Source organism: Hibiscus syriacus, unplaced genomic scaffold (genome assembly GCF_006381635.1).
Source record: "Hibiscus syriacus cultivar Baekdansim isolate YM2019G1 unplaced genomic scaffold, ASM638163v2 tig00110328_pilon, whole genome shotgun sequence".
NCBI classification, from domain to species: domain Eukaryota; kingdom Viridiplantae; phylum Streptophyta; class Magnoliopsida; order Malvales; family Malvaceae; genus Hibiscus; species Hibiscus syriacus.
In genome coordinates this window covers 8,091,452-8,106,745 of record NW_024062685.1, presented here as the reverse complement: position 1 = coordinate 8,106,745, position 15,294 = coordinate 8,091,452, and the positions used below count along the sequence as shown (strand labels likewise).

Sequence of the window (15,294 nt, the reverse complement as noted above, 5' to 3'; positions counted from 1 at the left end):
TTAAATAAAATTTAAAAGTATCATAAATTATAAAATTATAAATATAAAAAATTAATTTTTTAGTATTTTCATATGAAAAGTCTTCATTTGTCATCTATTAGTGTAAATCTAATACTACTCAATGAATATATTTTCAATAAAATCAACTATTGATTTGAATTTATTAAGAATAAAATTAACCCTTAAATCTAATTTTTTTTTGAACAAACATATTTCTAGTCGGTTGGTTAATCGACTCATGCTTGTTCTCTATTTTCTTAGGTTATGAATTCTGGCGTATTAGAATCACTCTTTTTCCCTTTCCTCTAAATGAATTAAAATTAGATTTAAAATTTATAAAAAAATAAAATAAAAATTCAAAGACCAAAAGAAACATTCAAAAGTTTAAGACTAATATTTTTTTTAAGGATTAACAATACCATTAGGCTAGAAAGGCAATGAAGTGAAAACAGGTTGAACCACTTAGGCCCAATAAAAATGATTCATTTAATGGAAGCTGCTGTTCCGCAGCCGCAGAAAGAAACAGAGAAGGGGAGAGAAACAAAATGGAAGCAATTGCCGAAAAGAAGGCGGAATTTGAAGAAGGTGAGATAAAATACGTTAGCTATGGAGGGGAGCATCATCTTCCTCTCATCATGAACCTGGTGGATCAAGAACTCAGTGAGCCTTACTCCATCTTCACCTACCGATATTTCGTCTACCTTTGGCCCCAACTCTCCTTCCTCGTAATCTCTTCTTTCCCCCTTCCCTTTTAAAGCTTTTTGCACCATGGGTTTTATAAAAAAAATCCTTTCTTTTTTTTTCACGATTTCAATTTAAAAAAACAGGCTTTTCACAAGGGTAAATGTGTTGGAACCGTGGTGTCCAAGATGGGGGAACATAGAAATACTTTCAGGGGCTACATTGCCATGCTAGTTGTAATCAAGCCCTATCGTGGAAGAGGCATTGGTAAATATGTTTTCGTTCCCGCAAATTTATTGAATGTGTCGGATTCTTTGGCTTTCCTGTTAACTGCTCATGCCTCATTAGCTATGTAATTGCAAAAATTCATGTAGAACTTAGATGCTGAATACCGTTGTTTTTGCTAATGTTGCAGCCACTGAGCTCGTTACCAGGTCCATTAGGATGATGATGGAATCTGGATGTGAAGAGGTACGGTACATTTCATGCTTTGTCCTGGTGATTTCATTTGCAATGATGAATAATGACAGCTCGTTTAACAAATTTCTGCATTTGAAAATGGATTGTACAATTGAAGTATGAATTAAGCCGTAGTCGTTAATCTCATTCTGTTTCGAAACATAAGGTGCAGTGCTGATGTTTGTTTAAACTCTAATTCAGTTAGCAATTTCATATTTCATATAGACTTAAGTGATCACTCTTCATATATGCTGTTGCACATGTATTTGTATACATTGTAGAACTCGTTAATTCTAATTCTGCGGAGATAGCACAACTCGCGAATCAATTAACCTTTTTTGTTTCTGAAGACCAGGGACATTGTCTTTTTTTGTCCCTATTATTTCCAATCTGAACTCTAAATTAATGGTTTTGTTGCTTTTTATGCCTAGTATACGCCGCCGAATTTTATGCTCTTTTACCAGCCTCTTTTTCAAAACTTTGATAGTGTTTGAGATATGATTGCTTTGATTTGTGCCCAGTTGGTGATTTCTTTAGCATTGCTCAACCTAGTAACACCTTTCGGCTATAAGCAATGCATAATGTGTTGATAGAAAAAGGAAGGTAGAAAGGGGTCTAAAAATGATGTTACTGTTAACCATGTGATCTCTGCAAACCGTAAAATACTTCTAAAACATAAGAATTCGCAAAAACACAATGTTCCAGTGTATTTTCTTCACCTTGGTAAGTATATGGTATGCCTAGAATTATATTTTATCTTTGTAAATGTTACTACAAGTTTATAATTCAAGGGAGGTCCGTGGTGACGGATTGACTATCGCTAACATTTATTATGTTATTGAAGGTCACACTGGAAGCGGAAGTGACAAACAAAGGAGCACTGGCACTATATGGGCGCCTCGGGTTCATCAGGGCGAAGCGACTTTTTCATTACTACTTGAACGGCGTTGATGCTTTCCGTTTGAAGCTATTATTTCCTCCTCTTCCTCCTCTTGACCAAGAGCTATATTCTTCACCAGACACTTGAAGAATGTGCATTCTGCAGTGCTGGTATTATACATTGATTCTTCTAATTAAATTTTTTTAGCTTTGTTGGATTTGTTTCCAACCTCTTTCTTAGGGATCTCAAGTTTGGGTTATGAAAGAACTTTGTACATGGTTTTTAACTTTATTTAATATTGAACCAATACAATTGGAAATGTAAGACATTGAACCATTGAGTGATATCTCAGTGATTAAAGACAATGTTGTTCTATCTTGAAAATCTAGGTTCGAACTGTTACGTCTGAAGAGTGTTGTTCTCAATCAAAGTAGAGTTTTTAATCGAATTTCAACTAACCAATCAACCTTAAATAAAATCGATCATCTTATTTGGGCATTAAATTTCAAAATTGTAACTCAATCCATAAGATTATATTCTTGAATCAAGTCTAGGCCGAGGAACAAGGAATAACTTGTTTCACCTTGCACAAAATTCATTTATGACAACCATCTAATTGGCTAAGGGAGTGTAGACACTTAGCGCTTCTTGCTTGCTTTTGCAGCACTGGATTTCGATGGGGTCGCGATTAGGTAAATGAACAAAACCACTATTGAGACCACAGATATTTGATTTCCATACTGAGCCAGCAACCTCTGCAGACAGAAAGGGTTAATCCATGTTAATTCGAAGGTCGAAGGTCTGCAGACATGATAGAAGCAGACCTTGAAGATGATTCATCAAAGGTCCTTTTACTTTTAATTGTTAAACAAGGTGAAATACTTAACGTCTACAAACATATCTAAAAACCAATGATATTCCGAAAAAACGGGATGCATATAAATAATCTATTCCTGAAAGGAATCTGGCCATCTCTGGATGCACGGCAATTCTTATCCATCAAGAGTTTAGAAGCCTGATTATTTAACAAATATAGAAATAGTCATACCTTAGCCTTCAATATTTAGTCACGAGTCACAAAGCACGGTCCACAAAAACAAAAAGAAAGAAGCCTTTAGTAGCATTGGAAAAAGTTAAAGGGTACTGAAAAGCTTTAATACATTGGTTATGGTTATTCTTATTCTAAACAGAACTTACCCACTCAAGCTTCTGCTCAGGAGGTCTTTCAGCAAGGATGTCCAAAGGCAAGATAGATGTTGAATATGCCTCCTAAAAACACACAACAAATTGGAGCACCAAAGCTTGTTTTCCACCTTTTCCCTATTTTTCCTTAAATGTCGACGAAAATAGACTCTGTTATGCTTCTCAAATGTAACACCCTCAGATCGATACGGGTGATCCGATCTGATTCGAGGTGTTATATTAGGGCCATCGGAGCGATCCACAGTAAAAATCCAGGAAAAATTAAATTTTTTGTTAAAACATGTAAAATCATAAAACCATTCATATAATACAACATAAATAAAATCATACAAGTTCCAGACTCAATATAAAAATCAAAAGTGACCTACATGCCCCCTATTTGCACTGGTACCATGCTCTACAAGCCAAGCCGAATGAACTCCTAAACTGATGTTGTTAGTTGCACTGGATCGAATCTTTAAACCTGAAATGATGAGTAAAAGAGTGAGCTTTGGGAAGCTCAGTAATACAGAACTACCAGATGATGTTGAAGGACAAGCAGATAAATGACAAACATAAAAAATTTCTTATTAATTTCGGCATCTACATGTTTTCGAGATGAACTGAGGTTTCACTGATATTTCTTCAGGTAACAGAAAGAAGCTTACAGTTAAGAGTAAACGTTCAGAAGACCATGTTCAGGAGATTAAAACAGACGTCTAGTGTGTTCCCTAAAAACCAGAATAAAATGTAATCATAGCTTAAAAACAATAGTAGTTATTTCAGTAAAAACATGTTTTTAAAATCATTGTAGTACCCTCTAACCGAAATTCCCCATGATATATCCATAAGGACTTACCCTAAACCCCTATGATAGAGGATTCCAATAAGAATGATCAGAACATAAATGATTTATCAGTTAGCTGAACCTCAGAGACTCCAGAATCCTACCCAATCAATACCCCAATAAAACAGTTTCAGATAGAACCAGTAATATCAGAAAACAGAAGTTGGGTTTTTATTTAAAATATAGAGCTTCCCTCCAACCGACACCAAAGGCAATACCCAGAACAAACATCCATAAGGACTTACCCTAGATCCTATAGGATCTAGGAGTCCAGCATGGCAGATCATAATAGAAAGGATTTACTAGCTAGCTGAACTTCAGAGTCTCCAGACACTTATCCAGACAGTACCCTAGTAAAACCTATCAGATAACAGACAATAATATAAGAAATCAGGAGCCAATTGTATCTTGTGTTAGAAATCAGAATTCAGAAAGCGGAGATAAAAAATCCCAGTAATCAAAATCAGATATAAGAAATCGTACTTATATAAATCAGAGAAAATGCTTTTGTCCATAGGGAACACACTAGATGATCCAGATGTTTTCGAAGGCACTTGGAAATTATCAGGAATAAAAATATGAACTTACGTAGAAATTGATCAGATTTCAAGAGCATCATATAATTGTTCATGAACGTTTGTATCATAATAGTTCAAGATTCATATTTACTGAGAGTAGTTCTGTTATTTAGAACCATAGGGGTATTTTAGGCATTATGATTCCTGAAGAATTCTCAATAACTTTATCCAATAATTAGTAAGACAGTGATTTATAGTATCCAATAATTATATTGAATTATTCGAATTTCGAGTCAGATCAGACTAATTAGATCCAACATCGCGATGCTTACTAATAATTCAGACCAAGATCATTCACGAATAACTCTTTTCAATACCGACTACACTAGTTGAATTGATCACATCTAGAATCATCATTGAACATATCTTAGAGAAATAAATTGGTATTTCAGTGGTATTAATTTTATTTTTGAATTGAAATGGTATCAAGAATGGTCAATATGATTGGTTATGGTTCATAACCTTTAAGGACGATACAACATACATGTTCATCGGTGTTTCCAAAATGATATATGTCATCTACTTAATTCTAGCTCAAAAGGGTATTTAGGTCATTTAATACTCGAGGTTACTTTGATCATTTTATAATCAAGGGTATTTTAACTCTTTAAGGGTTCAAGGGTATTTTAGTCATTTGAATACTAGAGGTTATCTTAGTTATTTCGAAGTTCGAGAACATTTCGATAATTCAATTCAATCTAAACATTTCTGGTAATTTGGTTAAGTATGTTCTTTCAGGGTTATTTTTCATTGTCAGGCACAATATTAGTCTTTTTTACTGTGTAAAGGCATTTTCATAATTTTACTCCATAAGGTTATTTTTGTAATTTCTTATCCAAGCATTCCCGACATTTAACCTTTAAAGAATTTAATCAGAATTTTCAATTCTCAATGTTAATTATTTTACTGATGATTCATTGAGCTTGGATTTATTTCTTATCGATCTTTTAATTCCTTATACGAGTCATCCGAGTCATATAGTGATATGCCTTTGCTCTGTATTCAGTTCGAGTCAAACAATAATTAAATACACTTAATTGACCAATCATTTCCCATTCATCCATTTACCATTTATCAATGAGTTCTAAAAAGTATACAAAATGTAATAGAGTATTATCTCGATATTCATGCCACATCGATCAATTTATTAAACTCCATTCGAATGCCTTCACACTTGATTTCATATCCCATAAAATCTTAATCACATGACAAAACAATTTACGTCAGAAACGAAACTTAAACTGAAAAACTATTCAAATCGAAATATAAAACGTTGGAAAAATAGCTTACCGATTTCGAATTTAGTAAAACAGACTTCAGATTCGGATTCAGGACGTATAGAAACATAAGATAGGTCTTTTTTTAAAAAATTAACTTCTTGGTCTAAGTCAACAGCCAACGAGTCAAAGTCAAAGTCAACGATCTAGTCAACGGTCAATCAGAGTTGATTTAGCTGACTCGGCTGACTCAGTCGTGTTGACTCGGTCAACCCAATCTAAGTTGACTCAGTTTCCAGAACACTCGACTGGAACGAAGCTCACGCACACTGGTAGAGCATGGCGGCACGTGCAGTGGATGACAGAGATGAGGATGACTACCGATTACTCCTCGTTCATTCACTCGCCAAAAACAACGAATAACATATTAGATATTAAGGTGAAACAAGCTGAAATGACCAAAAAAGAATCGAAAGCTTACCCTTCTCGGCGGATGACGAAAACGGCGACGAGATGGAACGATACCAGTTGGGTTTTGCTCGAAATAGGACGAGGAGCACAACATCTTAGGCGGTGTGGTCAACCGATGACAGGATTTGCCGAGAAACACCGAAACAGTGTGTGATCTCTTTATTTTATGAGGAGTTTCGAACGTTGATCTACGACGAATAGTAACGCTTTATGAAACAGGGTTAGCTAGGGTTTGATTGCATGTGGGAGGCGCTTTTGAAGGTGGTGGCAGTGACGCACATCGGTGATAGACGAACGAGGACGAAGATGGGTTTCTCACAAATTCTTTCGCCGATTTATGACCGACGATAACCGTTCTGTATACTTTAATCTAATTAGCTAGAGGAGCGTGACGCAATGGTCAAGGTGAGAAAGAAGCTTCTGGAGAATATGGGCTCAAATCTCACCACCACATTTTCTTTTGAACAACGATGGATAAATCTGAGAAAGAGTTCCTAAACTTTTAGGGAAACCCGAAAATTAACCTAAAACTTTGAAAACTCATAAATTGAACCCTAAAATGAATTAAATTAAAATCAAATTAAGATTATTAATGTTAACTAAAATTTTCGGCAGGAACTTGGAAAAGGGGGGAGAAAAGATAATGCCCTGTTTTCATATTACCAAAACATAAATCTCCGAAATTTGCACAAATTTTATTCAAGCAATAATTTGATTCTTTACTGACATCACTCTTTAAATGAATTACAGTAAGCAATTCAAATTCATGAAATAGGCAAAATTTAGAAGTGAAAACTTATAAGAAAGCATAAACAATCTAAGCATTCCACAGTAAGAGCAGCAAATTCCCTACTTATGAAGCTTGCTTGCACGTGTAATAGGATTTACTTACACGTGCAAACAAGTTGCTTATCACATAATTCCTAAAACGACATGGTAAGCTACATAAAAGAAAAGAAAAACATAGCTCGAAATTGTAATGGAAATTGAAGATCGGTTCTAAATCGAGAACTTTCACATTGATGGAGAAACAGAGCTAGATCTGCATTAAAGAGTAAAACTGAAGAAAAACGAAGAGAGAAACGCACGAGAAGCCTTGGTTGAAGATATCGATAGAGACGGAGACACGTTCGGCGCCGGATTTGAGTCTGGTGAGCGATGCCTTCTTGTGGGCAATCATGAAGGGGGTGCTTGCCGATGCCAAGAAAAGAATAATCAACACCTTTTTGTGTTAGCACAAGAGATGGCCATGCACGCCATTATCCACTAGTCATCGTCCCAATGTCATCATAAAAGAGCTGAGAGATCTCCATTGGCAAAGAGCAGTATATTGTGAACTCCTCGACCCTCGTCCAAGCTAGCCTGGTTATTCCGTCTGCCACTTTGTAACATTCCCGTGGAACAAATCTAAAACACAGCTGCCAATCGCGGTTTAAAAGACGTTGAATACGCGGCACCAAGGTGAAGACAGTCTCAAAATCCTTCTTGCCCTGTAGAATGCTTACCACATCCATGCTATCCGTTTCGATAATTAACCGTCGATACTGCCTTTCCCGTGCAAGTCCCAAACCTGTGTAAACTCCCCATAATTCCGCATCTAGAACCGAGCATGCACCAATGCATTTAGAAAAACCCAACACCCACTTACCGTCATGATTACGCAGAACGCCTCCGCATGCTGCTTGCCCCGTGTCTAATTACCGCGACTTCACCCAGCCAGTCGGAGGTGTCTTCCATTTGCCATATCGACATACCTTCTGCTGCTGGACAATCTGCAAATCACTCCTGTTTGACAAGGCCAATAATCAACACCTTGATCAACGGATTTGCGGTAAGCGTCTCCATGGGTCCGCCTGAAATGAAGATCAATTATTTTTTTAATATTTTGAATTCTGACTTAAATGGTAGAATATCTGAACAAATGGACTAGAGTAGATATCGAGCTGACCAGAGGGCATTCAATGCAAATCTACTAACCGTAGTTTATGCAACGATGTCGTATTTCATTTAAACGAAACGAAAAAAAACTTTAAATTATTAGTAGTATTTATTGAAAAAATCTTTAAATTATTATGTACAATAGTATTTCTCTTAAAAAAAAAGAATGACATACATTTTGACCGATGTATTATGAATTATTCGAGTTTTGAAAATTTGATAAACATTTTAGCAAACGTTTGAATTATGAACCGGACAATGTATTATGAACTATTCGATGTTAACGGCTATTAACAGACGTGATGGAATGCACAACTGGACTTTTAACTAACTACTTGGCTTGGTTTGTTGACCGTTTACATGGCACGTGGACCAATCATCTCTTCGATTTTAAATAAAAACCCATTTTTGTGACGACCACAACCTCCCCAGTCCACGGTCCCTCCAACTCCTTGATCATTAATACCATGAACACATAACCACGATGCAAAATTATACTTATACATGTCATGTAGCATATTTTTCATATATTTATAATCAAATATATCATTTTTCATATATTCATGTCGAAATTCGGATGATAATAACGTTAAATCTGAGCAAATTCAGCCAATTTCATGTTGGTACAATTGTCATGTTTTGCCAAGTTGGATTTCTCATGTAAGGACCAGCCTGTATCCTGTCCGGGGTAACATGGTGGTGCTAATTTTCATATTTTCTGCCAAATGATGAATAATGCTGGAGTTGACACCTGATCTATAGACAACTACTGACCTTCCATTTTCTTTTTCTGTATATTCATCACTTCAAATATGCTGATGGGAACAAATTTTACCACATCGTTGATGATTTAGCTTTTCTAATTTGATTTATATAGAAGATTATAGTCGGTAAGATAGTACCTATTGATCGGTGTGTCTCTATGAAAGAAATGAAGACATAAAGGGGAATATAAGAGCGAATGAGAAAGAAGTGGAGATGATCTCTTCTCAGTCATGATTGAGAGATATTATAGCGATTCCTATCAGACATAAGGTGATTATAGCTACTTGTAAGTCAGTAGACAAAATAGATTTGATCGTCAAATCTTAGATTTTGCTCTCGTAGATTACGCTGACCTATCATATGTCTTGTCAATGCAATGTAGCTAGCTCGATATGATTTTTTAGAGGCATTGGTAAGCGACGGGATCTTTCAAGAGATCTGACCAATGGGGTGCTAGCAATTTCCAAAAATCATCTCCGAATATATAGCATAATGATATATCAATTTCTATTGGTTCCGGAAGTAAACGCAAATCATACAAAAGAAGCCCTAGATTAGAGGTTCATTAATCTTAACTAATTCTTAGTTACTTTCACTCATATCCAAGTTATTTTTCTGATTTAATTGCTTGAAGCTCACATCCCTATGTCATATATGGGCGAGTGGTTTGAATTTAATCCTATATTAAGGACTGCTTGGATTATTATATGTATCAGTGTGGAGAGTAGATTTCAAGGATTAAATCTAAAAAAGTGATTTTGGAAATCCAATAAAAAAAATATGGTAAACCAAACATGTAACACCAGTTGTCATTAGGTCCATACATGAAGGTTAGTCCCCACGTGCACACTTCCAAAAACCCATAATTAAAACATAACTACCAAACTGCTTGCAGATAAGTCCAGGCTTCAGCTTTAATGAACACCAGCTCAAAATCTAGATAGAAAGCTACTGGTAAATACATAAAAAGTGAAGGATATTACAGATGTATGATGGACATTGGGGTATTGGATATGTGTTTCTTGGAGTTTTTCTGTATGGAATAACCAGTTTCTGCATGATAGAAATGAATAAATAATAGTATTTGTATTTGTGTTACGGGAAGTTTCAATTTGCATGTCAATGAAGACTTCCATGTGTCAGCCATGTGAGATATACCTCGGCTCCTGAGCTTCCTATTCCCAGATTCTCTCTCTCTCTCTCTCTCTCGATATTTAAGATATCATCAGCATTCCATTGCGTATTGGGTCTTGGGTCTTTCTCTCTCTCTCTTTGTATACAGTGAGTTACTTTGGGATCTATGCAATACTTGATAATATATGATCAGTATTCTTTTTCTATTGCTTTGATTCATTTATCTTCCATTTATTGAGTAGCTCTGGATGCTGTTGTTGTAAGTTTAATTTTGTTTCTTGAACTTGAATCTTATCTTCCATTTATAAGCTTGAACTATATCAGAACTATATCAATTATGTGTGCTCCAGCTTTATCTCTTTTCTTTTGTTACTCAGGTCTGTATGTTCCTGAATTGCCAGAGGGTACACTTTATGAAACTGAATTATCGGTGATTTGAATGATTTTGTAGGATGTTAATTAGTGAAAAGAATCCCCAGGTGAAAAGATGGGGTGCACTTATTCTGTGTACGGATTTGAGAAGAAGAAGAAGCTGAGTATCCCTGAAGTTGTTGTATTTGCTCCTTGCATGAGAACTCCAGAACATTGTGATCTTCAACAAGCGCTCAAGGGCCTAATACCTCGTGATATTATCGACAGATTGTTTTGTCTAAGGAACCGATTGCGTTGATTGCAGAGGACACCGGTCTCTCTCACCTTATGACACTGTTGTTTTTCATATAGTATGGATGTGATCTTCAAATCTGAAGTGGAACTGTGGATGTTGCAGGTGGATTGGCAATTACAGAACTGCGGCAGGCCCTGGAGGAGTACTTGTCAATTCTAGTCGGACTTACTAAGAAAGGTTTTATAATCTGCTGATCCCAGTCTCTCAGTGTCACATGTTTTTCCAAGTTCCTATGATGAATAACTGTGCACATTGCAGAACATGGTCTTGAGGACTTGGTGGAATTCAAGTGGAAAATTTTACAAGATGGAAGACAAGTACGTTTTTTAGGAATCGATGCAGGGTTTCTTCTATAATTGTAAACAATTATGATCTAATCCAAAACGTGCAGGAGACTATTTTAACAAACGTCTGGTTCGAATTGTTATCGGTCGTTCATATGATGGCTATGCTCACATTATCTGAGGCTGACACACTTATGATCCCCAAGGATTATTCTGGTTCTGGCTTACGGATCGTTTCTACAGGTTTATGCCTTAATTTTCAATTATGATTTACTTTGACTCTTAATTTTCAATTATGATTTACTTTAACTCTTAGTCTAATCAGTGAAAATCATATGCATTAATCACCACCAGATTGTAAGAGAGATGCAGTTGATTTATTGCTCAAGGCTGCAGGGTACCTGGAATTTTGTGTCCGGAACGTACTGTGTCGTATACCACCAGAAATCAAGTATGTACATATTTGCAGTTCTTGATAACATTCTTTCACATGCAAGCATAAATTTTCATTTGAAATCTTATAAACATCTCATAAATATTCCCAGGCAAAGTATGTCAAAAGATTTGCAGGATGGTGACTGGAAGCTACTTCCATCCAAGCATTAGGTCAGGTATTCATTACTTATGTCACCGAATAAATTCAATTGAAAAATGAAATTGGATCTTCGATTTCTTGGTATCATTCAGTGGAAATGGATCTTCGATTCAGGGAACCGAAATACAGCTCGGTTTAGCTATCGAAAGTCAAAAAGCTACTTTATCAGTGAAGAGGAGGCTGGCCTGTGAACTGCTGATCTATTACAGTCAGGTTTACTTCTAACTTTCCGTTTGAGAAATCTATGTCATCACTCGAATGCTTGTATGAATTCGGGTTTCAGCAGTGGATATGACTTATCGGTTACAGTCGGCTTTCTTTCCTATTGTATAACCAGGCTTATCAATGCTTGGCTGGATGTGACTTAAGCAATGGGTATGGGAAGAAACATATGTGGTTCATCAAATGGAAATTGTTGAAGCAAAGGTTTCAACCACAATCTCTAATAGCAAAACATTATCATCCCAATTTCATATAGGAATCTAACTTCTATTTAATTGTATCTTCAGGCTGTTGCTTATTACTACCACGGTCTGGTTCTCGACAAGGGTAGTGAACCGACCTGTCATATTAGTGCCGTATGCTGTTTCCTAGCTGCACAAGAGCTACTGGTGGAGAGCAAGAAAGCTTGCATAAGCTTTTGCCTTGCAGCTCCCGTAACCAGGTTGGTTCTCAATCTCATGCAGTTTCCGGATGCTGTTTCCGGTCTGCTTATCGTTCCATGTTGCTCAGTCTCGGGACTAAGATCGTGGATACAAGTATGCATCTGATATGAATATGCTGTCTTTTATTTTTATTTTTATTTGTGGAAAAGGGCACCTCCTCTTTGGGGAGCTATGAAGCATTTACATCAGAAAATACCAGAGGTTACATCAAGGAAATCACAGATGTATGGCTGCCTCTTAGAACAAGAGAAGTAAGCTGTTTCGACTGCGGCTCGGAGTTTTAATTTACTTTGCTCAATAAATGGTTATGGATTAACTTCGAATGTTGGTGGTGCATCAGGGCTCTCCAAACATTACCTGAACTACCAGATTTCCAACTATCACTGAGACCTGATGACTATGAATTACCTGCAATGGATCCTGTATGGAATTCCGAAAACTTGGAAAAACAGGGCCAGCCCCTAAAAGAACATCTCAAAGACTGTGAAGATGAGATTGAAACAGAATGAAACCATTTTTTACAGTCTTTTTTCCCTCATTGTATCTTTATTCTTATACAAGCTTACCTTGTACAGAAAGACAGACAGACACAAGCAATGAATGATTGTTAAGAGCTAGTATTTGATGGTGAACCTTATAACCCAGTTGTTTAAGATCAATGGAATCAGCTTGCTTTTGTTCCAAGCAAACAATCCATGCAGTTACCTTTAAGACGTGATGACTAAGGTTCTGGCGACACGCAGTCCAACGTGGGGCTTTTTACAGCAATCTCAGAAGATCTTGCTGCATACTACCATTGCTAAAGTTGTCCTAAGGACATTTTACAAGCTCTAATCAGAGTATAACAATAAGACAAAGTATTTAGTTTGAACAACAAAAAATGTTTTACCTCCTACTAGCAATGTAATTTTCTAAAGAAACAACATCTAACCCTCTTAAAACAGATGATTTGTCTTCAAGGACAGGCTTGCCTTTCATTGCTTCCGTACTCATCATTGTCTCGATACATGACTTTGCAGCTGGACATAACAGCAAGAGCAAAATAGGAAAAGAAAGCCAAGTAAGATAACACTATGGCTATCGTCATATGGTTGCAAAATTTGTTCACACGGTTGCAAATAGCCATCCAACCCATTTTTTGTTCTCCATATCGGCTGATATAGCCGACCGCCGTCGAAGCCGCGCATCCGGATATCGCCAACACCATAATCACCTGCGAAAACAATGCAGGAAACTTTAACTTTGATTGTTTCAAATTTCAACAACAAGTGCTCACCATGTCATGCAAAAACAGATAGAAGAAGCTCTTGGGACTCGATCCCGAACGTCTCAAATGGTAAACAAAGATCGGTGAAAGCACAGAAGATGCACTTAATACTATAGCATCTGTCACAAATAAGAACCTGCAACAAAGCCACTACAAAATGTTAAGCCATTTAACCTAACATGTATGAAACTGTCAAAACCAGTGATTACCTCATAGCAGATGAGTAGCTATAGTGAGCTTTAATGGTGAAGCCGAATAGAACAACTGTCTGGGAGCTTGTTGCCATGAGGCAGATAGCAGTCAATGCGGAAACAGCAGCAAAAACCCTGACCGTGGTTTGAACCTTAAAGAAGCTTCCTTTTGAGGTGTTGGACACTGCAAAGCCTTTGGCTTGAACCATATCCGAAGCTTTTTCTCTGGCAAACTCAGGTGCCATTTACAGACTCTTTCCAAGAATGAAGGAAAGCTACAACTAAATGACTGAGAAGAAGAAGAAGATGGTATTTATCCAAATGCAAGCCAATCAAATAAATACCTTGAACAAAATATTTTCTTGTAGTTTGAACAACGTTGGATTCGAAGGTGATAAAAAGAGCAAGAAGGGGTGGGTGGGGTGGAGTAAATAAAGTTTGTGCTGTTCCAATGGTAGAAATTTGCTTGAGGGTTATTATTTCTTGAGACCAAAGTTAATACTGAAAAGGACTTGGACCAACAACCTGCAGAGATGTAATAAAAACGGGGGGGGATGTTGCAGTGGAAACAAATTAATTAGGCTCCGACGATCAGGCATTTGAGTTGCCTTGATTTGAAAAATCCTCTAAGAACTGTACCACCTTGTTTACTTGTGGAAAGTAGACGACAACCTTAATTGCTGGTTTTTGCAAGAAAAATCTAGATTTAATACGATTATGTCTTGATTTTCTTCTGTTTTTATTTTATTTTATTGAAAGCAGATGACATGTCTCATTCTTGTGATTATAGAGGTTACCTAATGGCTAATATATTGTGTTTAATGTGGATTTTTTTTCTATCATTTTAAATGAAATTATCCTTGAAATAATGAGTTTTTCATTATTAATTTATTTATTACATATTTTATCAAGCTAATTATTTTGGATGCAAATTTATTAAATATTTTATTTCGTATTAGTTTAATATTTAAATAATTCCTTAATATTTTGCGAGTTCTAATTAATATTATATTTATGATGTAAATATTATCTTTTAAAACATATTATCTAAATATCTAACTCATAACTTAAATTTAGTTGAAAATATTTAATTGAGATAATGTAAACTTATTCGAGTTTGAGTTTTATTTATTTTTTTATTAAAGTTTGACTTGCAAGTCTCTTTCAATAAAATTGATATAAATTACTCAAATTCTATCCCCAAAAAATTTTTTTGAAGTGGATTTAAATTGCGGTTGTGCTCATGTTTTCGGTCGCTTCGTGTTTGGCGCGATTGCGAATATAACAGGGTATCGCGGTCATACAATATCAATCGCAGACAATATTGTTACCGTTGTATGGAGGACGCTATTACAACAGCGGATCGCTATTTAAATCCTTGCATTGAGGTATACAGGAGAACATTAAGAGAGACGATCAAATATAGACATGCAAAGGGTTTAAAAACGTTGAAATTTCAGTATCCATTTACAA

The 15,294-nt window shown here is 36.1% G+C and overlaps 3 protein-coding genes and 1 pseudogene across 3 annotated transcripts; 2 read left to right on the top strand and 2 right to left on the bottom strand.

The window, feature by feature from the left end:
* Positions 1-508: 508 nt before the first annotated feature.
* Positions 509-2,202, top strand: LOC120118675 (N-alpha-acetyltransferase MAK3-like). The gene is made up of 4 exons (XM_039138686.1): positions 509-725; positions 828-948; positions 1,097-1,152; positions 1,985-2,202. The coding sequence occupies exons 1-4, from the start codon at positions 546-548 to the stop codon at positions 2,165-2,167; spliced, it is 540 nt and encodes a 179-aa protein (XP_038994617.1). The 5' UTR covers positions 509-545; the 3' UTR covers positions 2,168-2,202.
* A 357-nt stretch (positions 2,203-2,559) lies between these two features.
* LOC120118374 lies at positions 2,560-7,969 on the bottom strand. Its single transcript, XM_039138413.1, has 5 exons — positions 7,964-7,969; positions 7,400-7,537; positions 3,218-3,289; positions 3,069-3,074; positions 2,560-2,775 (listed from the first exon to the last, which is right to left on the bottom strand). The coding sequence occupies exons 1-5, from the start codon at positions 7,967-7,969 to the stop codon at positions 2,659-2,661; spliced, it is 339 nt and encodes a 112-aa protein (XP_038994344.1). The 3' UTR covers positions 2,560-2,658.
* Positions 7,970-10,206: 2,237 nt separating this feature from the next.
* Positions 10,207-12,889, top strand: LOC120118729 (annotated as a pseudogene).
* On the bottom strand, positions 12,831-14,170 carry LOC120118727 (CASP-like protein 1F3). Its single transcript, XM_039138729.1, has 3 exons — positions 13,840-14,170; positions 13,640-13,766; positions 12,831-13,576 (listed from the first exon to the last, which is right to left on the bottom strand). The coding sequence occupies exons 1-3, from the start codon at positions 14,064-14,066 to the stop codon at positions 13,319-13,321; spliced, it is 612 nt and encodes a 203-aa protein (XP_038994660.1). The 5' UTR covers positions 14,067-14,170; the 3' UTR covers positions 12,831-13,318.
* Positions 14,171-15,294: the final 1,124 nt, after the last annotated feature.

What these genes read in the sequence shown, in the direction of transcription:
- LOC120118675 (XM_039138686.1), top strand. Translation starts at nt 546, where the DNA reads ATGGAAGCAATTGCCGAAAAGAAGGCGGAATTTGAAGAAGGTGAGATA. An exon ending in GGCCCCAACTCTCCTTCCTC is followed by an intron (nt 726 to 827) that starts GTAATCTCTTCT and finishes TTAAAAAAACAG; the next exon opens with GCTTTTCACAAGGGTAAATG. An exon ending in TGGAATCTGGATGTGAAGAG is followed by an intron (nt 1,153 to 1,984) that starts GTACGGTACATT and finishes ATGTTATTGAAG; the next exon opens with GTCACACTGGAAGCGGAAGT.
- LOC120118374 (XM_039138413.1), bottom strand. An exon ending in TCAACCAAGGCTTCTCGTGC is followed by an intron (nt 3,290 to 7,399) that starts GTTTCTCTCTTC and finishes GTGTGTTTTTAG; the next exon opens with GAGGCATATTCAACATCTAT.
- LOC120118727 (XM_039138729.1), bottom strand. Translation starts at nt 14,066, where the DNA reads ATGGCACCTGAGTTTGCCAGAGAAAAAGCTTCGGATATGGTTCAAGCC. An exon ending in AGCTACTCATCTGCTATGAG is followed by an intron (nt 13,767 to 13,839) that starts GTAATCACTGGT and finishes GCTTTGTTGCAG; the next exon opens with GTTCTTATTTGTGACAGATG. An exon ending in ATCTGTTTTTGCATGACATG is followed by an intron (nt 13,577 to 13,639) that starts GTGAGCACTTGT and finishes TTGTTTTCGCAG; the next exon opens with GTGATTATGGTGTTGGCGAT.